General features: G+C 56.9%; 1 protein-coding gene and 1 long non-coding RNA gene across 4 annotated transcripts in view; one reads left to right on the top strand and one right to left on the bottom strand.

Moving 5' to 3' along the window:
- Positions 1 to 17,546, bottom strand: part of LOC132374107 (uncharacterized) — a 98,160-nt gene extending 80,614 nt beyond the window's left edge. Inside the window, exons 1-2 of the long non-coding RNA XR_009505587.1 lie at positions 17,458 to 17,546; positions 15,771 to 15,913 (exon numbers count right to left, since the gene is read on the bottom strand). This is a non-coding gene — a long non-coding RNA (uncharacterized LOC132374107). The remainder of the gene's footprint in view (positions 1 to 15,770; positions 15,914 to 17,457) is intronic.
- Positions 2,707 to 11,826, top strand: XIRP1 (xin actin binding repeat containing 1). 3 transcript variants are annotated; one of them, XM_059939391.1, is made up of 3 exons: positions 2,707 to 2,791; positions 5,649 to 9,006; positions 9,434 to 9,521. In XM_059939391.1, the coding sequence occupies exons 2-3, from the start codon at positions 5,653 to 5,655 to the stop codon at positions 9,440 to 9,442; spliced, it is 3,363 nt and encodes a 1,120-aa protein (XP_059795374.1). In that variant the 5' UTR covers positions 2,707 to 2,791; positions 5,649 to 5,652; the 3' UTR covers positions 9,443 to 9,521. The 3 variants fall into 3 exon arrangements, with proteins under 3 accessions (XP_059795374.1, XP_059795372.1, XP_059795373.1); XM_059939389.1 differs by having other exon boundaries at positions 5,649 to 11,826; XM_059939390.1 differs by having other exon boundaries at positions 2,708 to 2,791; positions 5,652 to 11,826.
- Positions 17,547 to 17,575: the final 29 nt, after the last annotated feature.

Here is a 17,575-nt window from a genome sequence, read left to right on the forward strand (position 1 = left end):
GTGAGGAAACTGAGGAACAGAGAGGGTAAGTAACTTGCCAAGGTCACACAGCTAATAAGTGTCACAGATAGGACTCAAATTTAGGCAGTCTGGCTCTTAACCATTCCTGCATTCTGACACTCCTGCAACTTCTGGTGAGTCTACTGCCAGCTGCTCACTTTGAGCTCTGCCTGAGTACCAGTTCTCCTGGGAGACAGGCATGAACTTCTAATCCCCAACTTTAGCAGAGCCCCACTCACTTAGAGGGATGAACTGACAGAGGAATGTGCCCTCAAGACTGGAAAGCAGTAAGCTCCAGAAGGGGGGCTGTAATCACTGGAAAATGACACACTTCCCTCCTACCCCCTCCCCCAGGGCCCCTCTGCCTTTTGACAGAGATCAATTAATAAGCACAGCCATTCAACCTCAGTGTAATTATTTATTCCCAGCCTCGTTCCCCAAATAGTTTGAGGGGGCTTAAAAAGATAAATTCACAGCATCTCCACCAAAGACATTCTGATAAATAATGCCTGGTTCATTGCCTTAATGGCCTTGTCACTGACACCCTGATGATGTGATACTGTTAGATCATTACACATAGGGTGACCAGCTCATCCTGGTTTTCTTCGAACTTTCCCAGTTTTCAAACTGAAAGTTCCTTGTTCTGGGAAACCCCTCAGACGGGCAACAGGGACAGTTGTTTACCCTCATTACACAGGAGAGAGCCCAAAAAGTCTACTTGCTAGAAGACTAAAAATTTAGCTCTGAGCTTTCTCAGAGCCAAGGCAAAGAGGGAAACACCGGGACTTCCCTGGTGGCGCAGTGGTTAAGAATCCGCCTGCCAATGCAGGGGACATGGGTTCGAGCCCTGGTCTGGGAAGATCCCACATGCCGTGGAGCAACTAAGCCCATGTGCTACAACTACTGAGCCTGCGCTCTAGAGCCCACGTGCTACAACTACTGAAGCCCGTGTGCCTAGAGCCCGTGTTCCGCAACAAGAGAAGCCACTGCAATGAGAAGCCGCGCAGCACAACAGAGTAGCCCCCACTCGACACAACTAGAGAAAGCCTGCGTGCAGCAACAAAGACCCAATGCAGCCAAAACTAAAAATAAATTTAAAAATACAGAAAACAAAAAAAAATCAGGCGGTCATAAAAAGCCTCTTTCTTAATATTGAGGCCTGAGAAATTTCTACCATGAGTTATCACACTTGTGGTGAGTACAAAAGTGGGTTCCTTCTAGGTGCTTTTCTTACATATGTAGTAACAGCAAGCCCTTCTATAGCACATGCCATGTGCTAAGCACTCTCACAAAACCTTCTCATACGTGAATTCATTCAAGTCTCAAAACCACTCTAGAAGGCAGGCACTGAGGCTCCTCTTTCCTTGGCCTGAGAGGATGCATGTCTCCCTGCTCTTCCCAGGGAGAGCCAGGAGTCCACGGAGCAGGCGGAGGGGCAGGGAAAGCAGCAAGAGGGAAGAGGCCAGGGATGGGGGCTTCCAGATGCCCCTCTCCCCGCCCCCAGGCCAACACTGCCTGCCTGACATTGACTCAGTGGAAACAGTGAGCAGTGCCTGGTGTCACTCCCTGGCACCAGAGGGCATGCCGGATGCCAGAAGGAAGATCCTGTTCTGCCAGGTAACAGAACGCACCTGCAGGGCCTGCAACACGGAGCCTGGGCAAAATGCCTCCTTTGCGTGTGCTCTGCGTGGTCCCCTGACACCCCTTACCACACCGCCCTTCCCGGCCAAAATGCCAGGATCTCTCGAGCCTACTAAGCCCCTTGGACTCTGGGCAGAAAAGGAGGGGCAGGCGTGACCCACCCCCACCTCCCAATCCTTCTGTGACTGGGAAGCTGATGATGACTCCAGGGTCAGAAATAACCCCAGAGTCAGCTCCCCGTGTGCCGTCCCTCCCCTCCCCTCCCCTCCATTCCCAGAAAGCCTGGGCCCTGAGTCAGAGGCAAGAGCCTGAAAGTAAACAAGGACCCAGATAATCTGCTGTGAACACCACAGAACCATGCTGTGGAATTCCCTGATAAATCAGGGACCCAGTGAAGAACTGAGGCCTGGAAACACAGATGTCTTTCCCCCAGACCCAGCTGCGTGCGCTCAGGGCTGAATATACCTGTGCTGTGGAGGGATGGAAGAGAGAGGGGAAATCTTTAGTGCAGAGGGAGTTGGGGAGAAGGAGGGTTGGGCCTTACTCTCAGGGGTTTCCAGGCCAGGAACTGAGGAGGAGGGCCCCAGGCCTGCCCTGAGGGGGCCTCCAGTCTCCTGGCAAGATGGACACACAGCACACGTCAGGAATAATCAGAGGCTGGTCTGGAGTAGGGAGGTGGGAGCTGGGCCACTCAGGTGTCAGATGCCCCTCCTTACTCATGCCCTCAAAACAGTCTGGGATAGCCGCACCCCACACCATGGCTGAGTCACTGACCCCAATCCTCTGATCAGACCGGGATGAATGAAGCTCTCCCCTCCCCACTCCTCTTCCCCTCCCCAGCAGAAGGCACATGTAACTGATTCCCAGGACAGACCAGTTAACTTCCACAAGCCCTAAAAATAACGGAACCACTTCATACTCTGAACTGAGCTTCCCCCCACCCGCCCCCACCTTGGCCCACCCACTAACCAGCCAGATAAAGGCAGCTGCTGGGGCTGGCAGGGGACAGAGACCTGGAGCCAGGGCGGCAAGAAGGCATCTGACGGAGCCGGCAGAGCTAGACCAGCCCCAAACAACAAGAGGAACAACAGCCCCTTAGGCCTCACCTGCCACAGACCCCAAACCCCCATCAGCCAAGCAGGACCCTCGGGTGAGTAACCCGCCCCTTTGTCTCTCCATGGTGGGGCTGGCTCTCCAGGCTGGGACCCCCTCTGGACCCTCGCAGGGTAGCATGTATGAGGGGAAGCTCTGGGTGGCGGAAGGAGGGTGAGGGGTGCATATCTGGAGGCAGGTGAGTGGAGGGGTCTGATAGAAAGATTCCAAGAAGTTAAGAGAGAGTTATCGTGAGCCCCACGGGAGTTCCCAGAGTGGCTGCCACAGGCCTGAGGCCTGCAGAGGGGCAGGTTCCAGCCAGCCTGGCACAATCCAGAAAGGCTTGCGGGAGGAAATGGCCTGGGGTTGCAATTTTTAAAATACAGGTATGGAGTTCCTCAGGCTTCAGGGCTTCTTCCCAGGGAAGCCCCAGCTAGGCCCAGTGTCTGGAAGAAAGGACAGAGGAGGCGGGGGAGGACATGGAGGCTGGAGGTGGGTAAGTGGGCCCGACTCTGCACTGCCAGGACAAGCCCGGTGCCCAGCTGCTGCGGGTGAAAGTCTTGGCATATCTGGACCGGGAATGTCTCCCCTGGGCTGGCCTGAGCCCATCTCCCCACATATCATGGCCTAGGGCCTGGGGTGGGATGCAGGCCATCGACTTGCCCAGTTGGAAAGCCCTTGGGGAAGATCTGGGGGGGGGCACAAGGTGGGGCGACCAGCTCTGAGTCTGTCCAGATGTAGAGGTGCATCTGTGTGGAGGTGCTGGGCCAAGAAAGAGCAGACCTGGAAGCAAAAGTAGGGGTCTCCCTGAGAGGCCGGCCCAGCCCTGGGAGGCCGAGCTCAGGGACACCCATTGAGGCTCAGGCCCTGCACTAAGTCTGGTCCCAGTTCTGAACTCTGCCCTCACCCCGCCCGTCCCTGCCCTCAAGAAACACAGTGGGAAGGCCTTGCTACCACCTGGCGGAGCCTCCTGGGTCACCTCCTTCCCCTCTTGGGGCCTGTTTCCCCGTCTGAACAGTGAGGGGGTTGGGTTCAGTGACCTCTGCGGGTCCTCAGGTCTGCCATCTCTGGACTCTGTGATGCTGACAACTTGTGACCATAGTAGGGATTCTGGAGATTCCTGGGGGTGGGGATGGGGTGGAGCTGGTGGCCTGTACGTGCCATCTGCTCCGGCCACCCTGGTGACAGGACAGGGAGGAGGTGGGGACAGTTGAGGTCTGCCTGTGGCAGAGGGTCCTCATGAGAACTCAGAGACTAAAGGAAGCACCCGGAGCAGGTAATGAGACTCGGGCTGCCGGTTTTAGACGTCACATTCCTTGGGGCTCGGATGCCTTTGGTGGACATGTCGGGGTTGGGTGGGGCACGCAAGGCTCAGTTTCCCCCCTTCTGAGGTAGCCGTGAGAAGAAAGTCCTTCCCCCTGCCCCAGGTCGCTTCGGCCAGGACAGGGTTCTAGCACTGGTCATGCTGCAGGCCAGGGGCCTGACACCAGCTCAGGAGGCAGGATCAGGGAGCCCAGGGCAGAGAAGGAGATGAGGTGGGCCCAGGCTCCCAGGGTCCCACTGGCTGAGCCTGACCTCTCCCCAGCGCAGGGCTGCTGTGCTGAGGCCAGGACCTCGGCTATATTTAGCACCGAGTGTGGAGCAGAGCAGTGGGTCAGGGGCAGCGAGAGGGGGAACGTGCTTCTCACACTTTTCCTACTGGCCTCTGGGGACTGTTAGTACACCTGTCACAAGACAGATAAGACACCGAGGACAGAGACCAGAGAAGGGCTTGAGCGGTGGGAGGCCATGGGGGGCAGGGATGGGAGGGGCCTTGGTGGAAGCTGATGGGCATGAAGAGGGAGAAAGAAGAGGAGCACAGGAGATTCCGGTTGCACACAACTGGGGATGAGGGTCCACGAGTGAGGGGCGGGGCTATCTCTGCAGGAAGGCCCTTGGTCGCACCGCCTCCCCTCCCTGTGGGTGTCACCCTCACACTCTCCTGGGGTGCCTTCCGGGGAACAGAGGGACACCACGGCCACTAAGAAAGCTTCACACTCCCTACCTATAGGGTCTAGGAACTCCGAGCCAGCACTGCCTGCCTCTCATTTGCCAAGATCTGACTCTGGGCCTCTTCTTTAAGTACGAGTGGTTGGGCCAGAAGATCCTTGAGGTCGCCCTAGCTCAGATCTGAGTCTTGGCACAGAAAACCCTAACTAGGATTCAGAATCAGGCTCTGCCTAACCATGAGATACCCGGTGAACCCTCACTCAGCCTCGCTGCTTCCACTGTAGCTCGGGCTGCTGGCCCCTGCTTTGCCTCCCTGGCCTGGGAAGGGTGAGTGGAGACCCAAGAGCTAAAGACTGGGCAGGCCACCACCACCCTGCCCCCCTCCCCCGTGAAAGTGACAAGCGCGCCCTCTGGTGTTACGAAAGGAAACATAACTGATGACTATTTCTCTCCATGGAAAATAGTTACCAGTTTAGGGACCTGCCTCTCCCTGACTGGGACCCCTTAAATCAGAATTCCCCCAGGCCACTCACCTGGGAGTCTGCCAGGGAAAAACTGATTTTGGCAAAGGCAGGCAAGGATGGGCACGTCCAGTTTTCCCACTGGAGGTTTGGGCATCCCTTGGCTGAAGGACAGAGCTTCAAAGCCCGCAGTGCCCTGTTTGCTCCCTAGCAACCCAGGTGATTCTGGGGAAGCACCTTGATGGATGGCTCCATGTGCCTTAAACTCAAGACTTGTCATGTATCAACCACGCAGGTGGCAGGGTGAGACCCAGGTGAGGTCTGGAAAGGGAGGGGGTCTCTAAGCACATGCCACAGCAGGGCTACTCTGCCCCTGGGCCCTGCTCCCTGCCATTTCTCCCAGCAACCAGCCCCATCCCACCTAAAGCCCCCCGCCCCATCCTCATCTCTTCCCCCTCTCCTCAGAAGGATGGCCGACGCTCAGACGCAGGTGGCCCCCACCCCAAGCATCCCCATGGCAGCTACAGAGGACCTGCCCCTCCCTCCACCACCTGCTCTGGAGGATCTGCCGTTGCCGCCACCCAAGGAGTCCTTCTCCAAGTTCCACCAGCAGCGGCAAGCCAGCGAGCTCCGCCGCCTCTACAAGCACATCCACCCCGAGCTCCGCAAGAATCTGGCTGAGGCTGTGGCTGAAGACTTGGCTGAGATCCTGGGTTCCGAAGAGCCCACTGAGGGTGACGTCCAGTGCATGCGCTGGATCTTTGAGAACTGGCGGCTGGACGCCATTGGGGACCATGAGAGGCCACCTGCCAAGGAGCCCGTGCCCGGCGGCAATGTCCAGGCCACGTCCCGCAAGTTTGAGGAAGGCTCCTTTGCCAACAGCACAGACCAGGAGCCAGCTGGACCTCGGCCATCTGGAGGGGACGTCCGTGCAGCCCGCTGGCTGTTTGAGACAAAGCCGCTGGATGAGCTGACGGGCCATGCTGAGGCACCGGAAGCTACAGTGAGGGAGCCTGCAGCCAGTGGAGATGTCCAGGGTACCAGGATGCTCTTTGAGACGCGGCCACTGGACTGCCTGGGCTCCCGCCCCTCCATCCAGGAGCAGAGCCCCTTGGAGCTGCGCTCAGAGATCCAGGAGCTGAAGGGCGATGTGAAGAAGACGGTGAAGCTGTTCCAAACAGAGCCGCTGTGTGCCATCCAGGACGCAGAGGGAGCCATCCACGAGGTCAAGGCCGCCTGCCGGGAGGAGATCCAAAGCAACGCGGTGAGGTCTGCCCGTTGGCTCTTCGAAACGCAGCCTCTGGACACCATCAACCGGGACCCCAGCCAGGTGCGGGTGATCCGGGGGATCTCTCTGGAGGAGGTGGCCAGGCCCGACGTCAGCGCAACTCGCTGGATCTTTGAGACACAGCCCCTGGATGCCATCCGGGAGATCTTGGTGGACGAGAAGGACTTCCAGCCATCCCCAGATCTTATCCCTCCTGGTCCAGACGTTCAGCAGCAGCGGCATTTGTTTGAGACCCGAGCACTAGACACTCTAAAGGGGGAAGAGGAGGCTGGAGCAGAGGCGCCACCCAAAGAGGAAGTGGTCCCCGGTGATGTCCGCTCCACCCTGTGGCTATTTGAGATGCAGCCCTTGGATACACTCAGAGACAAGGTCCAAGTGGGTCACCTGCAGCGGGTGGGACCCCAGGAGGGTGAGAGGTTCATGTACGAGCGTCTATCCAGTGATGGTTCCTCAGCACTGTCCCTCTCTCAGAGTGCCCCCCAGAGGGATGGGGTGAAGGGAGACGTGAAGACCTTCAAGAACCTTTTTGAGACCCTACCCCTGGACAGCATCAGGCAGGGTGAAGCTTCGGCCCACGGGAGCATAAGCAGAGCAGAAGGAACTGATTCTGCTGGGCAGTCCCAGGACATAGGGTCCCCGGTGTATGCCATGCAGGATGGCAAAGGCCACCTCCACGCCCTGACCTCTGTCAGCAGAGAGCATGTAGTCGGAGGTGATGTACAGGGTTACAGGTGGATGTTTGAGACACAGCCCCTAGACCAACTAGGCCAAAACCCCAGTACCGTCGACGTGGTGCGGGGCATCACCCGGCAGGAAGTGGTGGCTGGAGACGTGGGCACTGCCCGGTGGCTCTTTGAGACCCAGCCCCTGGAGGTAATCCACCAACGGGAGCAGCAGGAACGACGGGAAGAAGAAGGAAAGCCTCAGGGAGGCCCTCAGCTTGAAGCATCCCCCAAGGGTGATGTGCAGACCATTCGCTGGTTGTTCGAGACATGCCCAATGAGTGAGTTGGGCGAGAAGCAGGGGTCAGAGATCACAGATTCCACACCCAAGGCCAAGGCACGGTCCTGCACCTGGATGTTCACGCCCCAACCCCCAGACAGACCAGAAAGCTCCAGGGAGCAGCACCTTGAGGTCAGCCAGGTCCAGGTTGGGGAAAGACAGACAGACAGACACGTCTTTGAGACTGAGCCTCTGCAGGTCTCAGGCCATCCCTGCAGAAGGGGGCCTGTGCGATACTGCAGCAGAGTGGACATCCCCTCAGGGCAGGTGTCTCGTCAGAAGGAGGTTTTCCAGGCCCTGGAGGCAGGCAAGAGGGAAAACCAGGGATCCAGGGTAATCCCTGAGCCCATCCCAACAGGCTCTGTGCACAAGTTCACCTGGCTCTTTGAGAATTGCCCCATGGGCTCCCTGGCAGCTGAGAGCATCCAAGGGGGCAACCACCAGGAAGAGCAGCCCGTGGGCCCCTCAGGCAATAGGGTGTGGGAGAGGCAAGAGACTGCAGTTGAGGGGACCCTGCGGACTCTGCACGCCACGCCTGGCATCCTGCACCACGGAGGCATCGTCATGGAGGCCCGAGGGCCCGGGGAGCTCTGCCTCGCCAAGTACGTGCTCCCAGGCCCAGGGCAGGGCGGCCCCCACGTTCGGAAGGAGGAGCTGGTGTCTGGCGAGCTTCCCAGGATTGTCCGCCAAGTGCTGCACCGGCCAGACGTGGACCAGCAGGGGCTGCTGGTGCAGGAGGACCCAGTGGGCCAGCTTCGCCTCAAGCCACTGAAGCTGCCAGCACCAGGCAGCAGCTGGAAGGTCGAAGACATGGACCCTGAGTTCCAGCAGTTGCTGGCTTGTGGCCTCGGGACCTCGGTGGCGAGGACTGGGCTAGTGATGCAGGAGACAGAGCAGGGCCTAGTGGCACTGACCGCCTACTCTCTGCAGCCCCGGCTAACCAGCAGGGCCCCCGAGAGGAGCAGTGTGCAGATGCTGGCCAGCTGCATAGACAAAGGAGACCTGAGTGGCCTGCACAGTCTGCGGTGGGAGCCACCGGCTGACTCAAGTCCAGTGCCAGCCAGCGAGGGGGCCCAGAGGCTGCCCCTGACTGAGAGCATCATCCGTGTTCCCCCACTGGACCCCAGCATGGGGATGGGGCATCTGAGAGGGCCGGGGGCCACCCCCTGCCCCCCACAGGCCATTAGAAAGGCAGTCCCTCTGGCTAGGGAAGAAAAGCAGGAAAGCAGGTGCACTGGGCAGAAAGGGATGGAAGCGTTGGGAAAGTCAGATGGAGCCACGACTATGCCCCTGGGGCCCAAGTCCCCAAACCTCCAGGCTGCCATGCAGAGTCTGCGAATGGCAACAGCTGAAGCCCAAAGCCTGCACCAGCAAGTTCTGAGCAAGCACAAGCAGGGCCCCACCCCTGGAGCCGCCTCTATGCCCTCCCAGGATAGTCTGCTGCAAGTACCGGCCACAGCCACTGGGACTGCCCAGAGCAACACCAGGCCTCTGGCTGGAGGTGACCCCAGGATCCCAGCAGCCCCCAGAAAGGTCAGTGGGGAACAGAAAGCACTGCCTGGAGGGCTGCCTAGGGGGTGGGTGACTATTCAGGATGGCATTTACACTGCTCACCCCATCAGGACCTTTGACCTACCGGGGGGTGTCTGGCCTTCTGAGAGAGGAGCCTTGCCAAGGGGCAGGGAGACTGCGCTCCCGTCCCAGGCTCCCAGCCCACTCCTGGAAGGCCCAGGTCAGAGTCTCGGGCCTGGGCAAGAGGAGCCTGGGAGCCACACACAGAAGGCCTGGGGACCTCCAGAGAAGGTGATGGCAGGACTCGGCCCAGGGGTCCTCCAAGCTGCAGAGACCACCCTGAAGGCTGCCCTTTTAGCCCCCCACACTCTGGCCTCTGGGCCTCAGGCTGCAGGTGCCAGCCTGCACTCCCATAATGCCTCTCTTCCGCCTCCTCCTCCTCTCCCAGCTGCTGTGACGGGACCTGACTTCCCAGCCCAAGCCGGCCATGATGAGAATTCCATCCAGCAGGCCTCTGAGCCCACGCAGGACCCCCTTCTCCAGTCCCACAGCAGCCCTGCTGGCCAGAGAAGCCCTGGGGATTCACAGACAAAAACCCCGAAACTGGAGCCCACCACGCACCCAAGGAAGAAGCCCCAGCTGCCCCCCAAACCTGCACACCTAAGCCAGATCCCGCCCCCTCACTGGCTGCCCAAGCCCTCAGCCCTCTCTCCCAGCTCCTCTAAGGAAGTGGGGCAAGGAAAATACAGACAAGGTGAGACTGGTACAACTGACCATGACCCTCGGCCAACCAAGGTCCCCACCACTGCAGGCCAGGGCCGAGTATCGCGGGCTGGATGCTCCACTGGACAGAGCCAGCACAGCCCCCAGCATGACTCCAGCACCGTGGCCCCCAGGCCCACCAGAAGTCAGGCTGCGGGCAGCAACAACCAGAGCCCTGAGCCCCTCGAGCTCTCAGCTCTCAGCCGTGACCCCACCTCACCGCAGCAGGGCCCCAGCCCCTCAGGAAAGAAGTGCACAGACAGTTCCCAGCAAGGGGTCCCTGAGAGCCCCAAGATTCTGCAGGGAAGCCAGCAAGAGCTCCAGGGCCTCCTGAGCCAGGTGCAAGCACTGGAGAAGGAGGCCAAAAGCACCGTGGACGTGCGGGCACTGAGGAGGCTCTTCGAGGCTGTGCCCCAGCTGAGAGGGGCCCCTCCAGCTCCCGCTGCCCCCCACAAGCCCGAGGCCTCAGTGGAGCAGGCCTTTGGGGAGCTGACAAGGGTCAGCACGGAGGTGGCCCGGCTGAAGGAACAGACCCTGGCCAGGCTGCTGGACATCGAGGAGGCCGTGCACAAGGCTCTCAGCTCCATGTCTAGCCTCCAGCCTGGGAATAACACCAGAGGCCGTGCCCAGGGACCTCTAAAGGACCACAGTGTCCACAACGTCAGTGTCACAGACAGCAGTAGAGTCAGGCCCAACTGCCCAGGCCAGGAGGTCAGGAGCCAAACTGCAGTCAAGAGCCAAACTGAGGTTACATGCCACACTGAGGTCCAGGGTCAGGCCAAGGTCAGAACTCACACTGAGGTCAGAAGTCAAGCAGCCCCAACCACCCCTTCTACTCGGAGGCTGGAGACCTTGAGAGAAGAGTCAAGCCTCCCTCGAGTGTTACCTCCCAGCAGAGATTCACCCTCCTCCCCAACCTTTATCTCCATCGAGTCAGCCACTAGGAAGCTTCTGGAGGCTCCCAGCCCCAGGTGCAGCCCCGAGGTCTCAGTGAAAAGCACACACCTCCCCCAGGATGTGGGCCAGGCTCAGCCCCACCAGAAAGATGTCTGGAACAAGGCCGGGAAGAAAGAAGCCACCCAGTGCTCCGGACAGCCCCAGCATGCCCCTGCCTCAGCCAGCCCCCTGCCCACCAGGCGGCAGAAAAGTGTTCTGGAGCTGCAGACTGGGCCCGGTGGCTCCCAGCACTATGGAGCCACAAGAACAGTGACCGAGCAATATGAGAGGGTGGACCAGTGCAGGACCTCAGTGCTCACCTCCCCCACCACGGTCACCGAGCCCGCAGAGCCGCCCAGGGGCCCAGGCCCCCACCTCGGGCTCCACGCCTCCCCCTTGCTGAGGCAGTTCCTGCACAGTCCAGCCGGGCTCAGCACAGGCCTGGCAGAAGCTGGGAAGGTGTGTGTGCCCTGCGGCCACTCCCAGCCAGATGCCCAGTGAGCCCCTCCACCTCCCACCACAGCCTCCCACCCATCCCCAGGGCCCTGGGACGGAGGTGGGTGCCTACCTCCTGCACAGATGAGGCAAGGACCAAAAAGAAAGGGCATCTTCTGAGACTTGTGGGCAGTTTCCCTTTGGTCAGTTCTTGCAAAAGGGGGGAAAGAAAAGTTGCGAAGAAGCCCCTCTGAGTAGCCCAAGCCCAGGAGCTGGATGGGGGCTCACAGCTGCTCGTGGAGGATGTAATCTGTACAGGCACACACACTCCTCTCACAGGCCTGGCCCGTGTGCCAACACGAGTGAGTATACACGCCACTGCCTGAGACAGAACCCCGTGAGTGACCTTCAGCCTTCATTTCTTTTAATACAAGTCAAATGTTCTCAGTCTTCTGCTCTTTAATTCCTGGGGAGGACAGGTCCAGCTGCATTGGTCTCTGTTTCAGATTGACTAGGGCCCCAGAAGGGCCCCTTCATTACCATCTCCCTCATTCAGCGAGTCATCCTGGCAGCACAAAGGTCATACAGAAAAGGTCGGCGATCACCAATGTCCCTAGAAGCCAAAGGTTCTCTCCACACCCAATGCCCCTGACTCTGTACCCCAAATGGGAGGGATACAGTCTGAATAAACCCAAGTTTTATTCCCTCCTCTCCGTGTCTAACTGTGCATCTGTCCCAGAGTCTGAGTTCTCACTGTAGGGGAAAAACAGCCACACCTCCAGGTGTTCCTGGCAACAGCAGTGTTGGAAAGCTCTGAAAAGCCACCCCTTCTTCTACCATCTTGGTTGGGAATCAGAAAGGCCCATCCCCCATTCTCCTTGCTCCCCATGCCCCAACACATACATACACTGCTGCCCCCTACCTTGGACACCACCCTGGAGTGGAATCTGAACAGAATCCTGCCCCAGAGTGGAAGAATGGCTCAGTCAGGCCCGGGAAGGAGGGAGGGCCACAGCCAGGAGAACTCCAGTGGCCAAGATGGCTGGGCCACCTTCCTCCTGGTCAGGCCAGGATGCAATGTGCAGAGCAGAGGTTCCTGGGAAGGGGAGGGCACAGATCCTGGCCTGGAAAGTCAGAATGATCTGGTGAAGGGCCCTTTTCCATACTTTCAAAAAGCACTGAGCGCCTGCTGCATGCCAGGCCTGTTCTAGGCAGCTGGGACACAGAGGTGAGGTCTAATGGGGTCATATACTCAGGGAACTGACTCTCTAGAATGAGGAGGCAGAGAGACTATGAATAAACAGAAACAATCAGTTCAGGAATAAGGGTGATGCACCTGACTAAGCCATTCTCCCACTCTGGGGTAGGAATCTTAAAACATGATGATGTGACAGTGACAGGTGATTGCCTTAGAGAGTGTGGCCAAGGCATACCCCTCCAAGGGGAAAAAACTTTTCAACTGAGATCTGAATAACAAAAAGCCAGTTATGGGACAATCAGGAGGAAGTGCCAGCTAGGCAGGGGGACAAGCACACGCAAAAACCCAGAGGTGGGAGTGAGTGTAGTTCCTGGATTGCCTAAACACACTTTCGTATAGGTGGACAACTATGATTGCCCACCCCTGCCTCCCCCGACCCACACACACATCCTGCCCCCGATAAGGTTAGGTGGAAACTTGCCCATACTTTGCTTTTGTTGAACAGGTAGGCTCCCATCATACCACCAGCCCAGGGATCAGCCCTCCACACCCCTCCCAGCCCCATCACTGCCTGCTCCACTGACAGGGGTTCCCCTGGGGCAGCAGAGCTCTGAGCTGGAAGCAGCCTGTCCCCTGGAAGACTGGTGTGTATAAGCAATTAAGATAGGAAATCTGCCTACCTGGGCCGGCTACACATCTCGCTATTACTCCCTCGCCACGGGTCCCCCTCCCCCGCCCTCTGTGGGATCTCACTTGATTACAGGGCCCAGCAACTTATGGCATGACTGTTCTCAGTGTTCTCATTTGTAAAGTGGGCACGATTATAAGTGCCTACTATTGTGCAGATTAAGTGAATTAATATATGTAAAGTGCTTGGAACTATGCCCAGCGTCTGGAACTCAAGGCTGTTCACTTCTCCTACTGTAATTATTAGTTTTAATCTATCTCTTGTTCTCACCTCCAGGTGGAGTCCCTGTCTTGTTCATCTCAGTATCCTTACTGCTTATCACAAGTGCCTAGAAGGCACTGCACAAATGTCAAACAAATGAACCCCTGGGTGAATGAAATGATTGAGTGAATTCACTGATTCATCCAACTAACATTTATTGAGCACCTACTTCATGCCAGGTTCCATCCAGGGTGCTGAGAATAGAGATGAACATGGCAGAATTTATCCCTGACCTCATGGAACTTAGAGAGGGAAGACAATATATTATAAGCAGAGAAGGTAATTTTAGAAGGGAGCGATACTGTGAAGGAAATAAAAACAAGGTCAGCCCACGAGAGGAGAAGTGGCAGTTACTTTAGCTTGCGTGGTTGGGGAAGGCATCTCTGAATGACAGAGGAGCCAGTCCTAATAGCTGGAGGTGGCGGCCTAGGGGGAAGAGTGGGGAAGAGGTTGGTGGATGGGTAGTGAGCGCACCGGAGGCAGCGCGCAAGGAGAGCAGCGGCCGCTCGGTAAGGCCTCGCCCAGTGCCCTCACAAGCTATCACACCTGCCGTCACACCTGCTGCAGAACCCCAGGCACCGCCTCTCCTCCTGCCGGGGGAGTGGGCGGCATTTCCACGCGGGCCGACTGGGGGCGGAGCATGCGGCGCCCAGACCCCGCCCCTAGCCTGGAGGGGGCGTGTTCCCACCCGCCGTCGCCAAGGTGACAATGACATCACCTCGGCCGCTGGGTTCGGAACTTTTCGGGCGGCGGTAGCCGTTGCTGGGAAACACCCGGCAGGCGCGCAGCCAGGGGCAGGCTCCGCGCGGCAGACGCCGGACGCCAGTACACGCCGTCCTGGCCGGCCCCTGCTCGGAGCCTCCCTCCCGGATTCCAGAAGGATGCCAGTTCCGGTCCTCACCCCTGCCGCGGCCCCATCCAGGACCGTCCTGCCGGCCGGGCGCCTCCTCCCTTCTCATTACTCTTGTCACTGCCCCTGTTCCGAACTTATCCAACAGTCCCCATCTTCACCGCCGTCACCCTGTCCCAGGCCACCATCCATCCCCCCTTTCCTGGACCACTGTCATAGCCTCCCAAGTGGTCTTCCCTTTGCCCTGTCTTTACAGTCTGTCATCCACCTGGCACCCAAAGCTCTTATCAAGAGTTTACCTTGGGGCTTCCCTGGTGGCGCAGTGGTTAAGAATCTGCCTGCCAATGCAGGGGACACGGGTTCGAGCCCTGGTCTGGGAAGATCCCACATGCCGCGGAGCAACTAGGCCCGTGAGCCACAACCACTGAGCCTGCGCGTCTGGAGCCTGTGCTCCGCAACGGGAGAGGCCGCGACAGTGAGAGGCCCGTGCACTGCGATGAAGAGTGGCCCCCGCTCTCCGCAACTGTAGAAAGCCCTCGCACAGAAACGAAGACCCAACACAACCAAAAATAAATAAATAAATAAAGTTTTTTTAAAAAAAGAGTTTACCAGACCAAGTCACTCCTTTATAATACCCTCCACAGGCTTTCAGCTCACTCAGCCTGAAATCTAACTCTTCTCAGGGGCCTGTAAGGCCAGAATGCCTTGCCTCTCAACCATCCTCTCCAGCTTCATTGCCCCACTCTCCTCCTCACCCACATCCCCCTAGTTACACTGGCATTCCTGATCTTCACAGAACACACCAAGCTGATTCCTGCCTCAGGGCCTTTGCACCTGCTGTAACCTATGCTAGGAAGTCTCTTCTGCAAGATCTTTTTTTTTTTTTTTTGCAAGATCTTTAGTGGCTGGGCTCTTTCTCACTCACATTCCAGTTCAAATGTCTCTCCAGAAAGACCTTTCCTGATCCATACCTCCTCTGCCTCCCCCACCTATCCCGACACCCACCCACTCCCCATCTATAGCGGCCTTCCTCCAAGTTATCATGCTGTGCTATTTTTGTTTGTTTTCCTGAGAACCTATCACAGCAGAAAATTATCTTGCTCACATATTTGCTTGTTTATTGTCAGTGTTCTGGATACTATTCCTGCATGGCAAACCACCCCAAATTTAGTGGTTTAAAAAACCATTTTATGATGCTCATGAATTCTGTGGGTCAGGAATTTGGACAGAACACAGTGGGCATGGCTTCCCTCTGTGCCATGATGTGTGGGGCCTCAGCTGGAAAGTCTCAAAGGGTGGGGGTAATATGACAGCTAGGGTCTGCAAACATCTGAAAACTCACTCACTCACGCAAATGTCTGGCAGTTGATGCTGGCTACTGGCTGGGACCTCAGCTGGAATGTCAGCCAGAACACATATGTGTGGCCTCCCCGTGTTGCCTGGGCCTCCTCACATTATGGCAGTCTCAGGGTAGTTGGACTTCCTGCGTTGCATCTCGTTTCCAAAGGCGTGTGTCCCAACTAACAAGACAGAAGCTGCATTGCCTTTTATGATCTAGCCTCAGAAGTCACACACAATCACTTCTGCTGCATTATGTTGGTTACAAGTAAGTCACAAGTCTGTGTATATTGAATGGAAGGGGTATCAGACACTACCTTTTGATGAGGAAGAGGCAACGTTCTAGAAGAATATGTGGCCAACTTTGGAAAGTGCCATCTCCACAGGCAAATCTCCTTCCACTGGAGTATCATCTCCATGCCAAACACTTCTCATTTGTTTACTGTTGCATCTCCAGTGCCTAGAATGGTACAAAAGCACATAGTAGGCGCTCAATCCATGTTTTAGAGTGAATAAGTGAAGGTTTGTCTTTCAAGGAGTCATTTGAGCCCAGTTCTTCTCCCTGTAAGTATAGTTCCTGTCCCAGCCCTTGATTTTGGCCTGGTCTGCTCTGGAGGAAGCCGAGTGTTTGCGTTGGAAGGTGGGAATCACGTATAGTTTTTTGTTTGTTTTTTGTTTTCTGGCAGGGACTGCAGGGTGGGGGAGAAAGGGCAGTTATTGGGGATTGAGCAACATGTAACCAAATGAGATTCTGGAACAGTGTTCTACTGTAAGGGGTGTTGAAAACCCAGTCTGTTTCTTCTCATTCTGAACTCTGGAAATGTCCAGGTGAGGACTGTGGTTTTGTCTTCTGGGCCATGGGAAGCAGGAAAGCGGCCCAATGGGAATGGAGCTTTGGAGGGGTGCCTGGGGCAGCAGAGAGGGGGTTGGAATAGCTAGTAGGAGCCCCTGCAGAGATCTGGGCAAGAGGTGGCCCTGAAGCCGCCCACACACCTATTAAGGTATGCAAACTCTCCCTGCTTTGTGACTGGTGAAGGACCCTCCATTTGATCTTCCCAAAGTCCTGAAGCCAGTACAGTTTCTCCTCTTGTTTTCTCCTGTCCAGGAGGGATGAGCCAGAGAAGTCAACCCAGGCTTCTCCAGGCCCCATCTCCTCACATCAATCTGTGGCTTACCCTTCCCCCTCCCTTCCATCTCCACTGTGGCTCAGGAAGAGTTTGGATGTCATTACAGCAACAGCGTTCCCAATGCCCTTCCCACCTCCAGTGCCACCCCCAAACTGTCAATCCTCCAGTCCAGCCCTACAATGGCTCCTCACCACCTCCACCATAAAATCCACACTCCTCACGTCGTTCAAGGCCCTTCTTGTGCAGCTGCCACCTGTGTTTATAGCCTCTCTCGCTCCATTCCCCCAAGAGAATCAGACCTTCCAGGTCCTTTAATGTTCTATCCAGGCTTTGTCACACCACCCTGGCTTTGTCCAGGGTCAGCTTACCCACTGGGCACAGCAGGCATGGATGGAGCCTCAGGCCCACAATACTTGATGGGCCCATGAAAATATTCTTCTTTTAAAATCAACAGGAAAAAAAGAACTTTTGGGTAGAAGAAAATGGTTTAGTATATAACATTAGTATCTTCATCTTTAACCACCACAGTTGTAAAATATATTCTTAAATATTTTTTTTATGGAGGAAAGAGCCCATGAAAGCCCAAGTGCCTAGGGCTTATGAAAGTCATAACGCAGCCCCCCTCATTTCCCCCTCCGGTTCATTTCTGTACAGCTTGGTGTTGAAGACAGAGCTCTGAGGCAACCTCTTCAAGGAAGCAGAAGCCATGGAGTGTGTCCTTCTCTGACCTCTCAACTTTATGCAGTTTTGTAGCTTGGAAAACGCCGTTGTAAACTTTCGGTTTTGTACGTGTCCCCCCTCCCCCGCTACTGTTGGTACCTGCGAGTCAGCGACACACACACACTTTTTCTCCCTCAGGAAGGTACCCGCTTCCCACCTGTGGCAGAGCTGCCAAGTTAGACGACTATCTAACTTCGGAAGAAAATTCTGGCAGAGGCTCAGCCTGGGTGCCCCCGGCAATTGCCCCCTGGTCCCAGGACGCTAGTCCCGGGTTG

The sequence above is a fragment of the Balaenoptera ricei genome, chromosome 11, assembly GCF_028023285.1.
Source record: "Balaenoptera ricei isolate mBalRic1 chromosome 11, mBalRic1.hap2, whole genome shotgun sequence".
NCBI classification, from domain to species: Eukaryota; Metazoa; Chordata; class Mammalia; order Artiodactyla; family Balaenopteridae; genus Balaenoptera; species Balaenoptera ricei.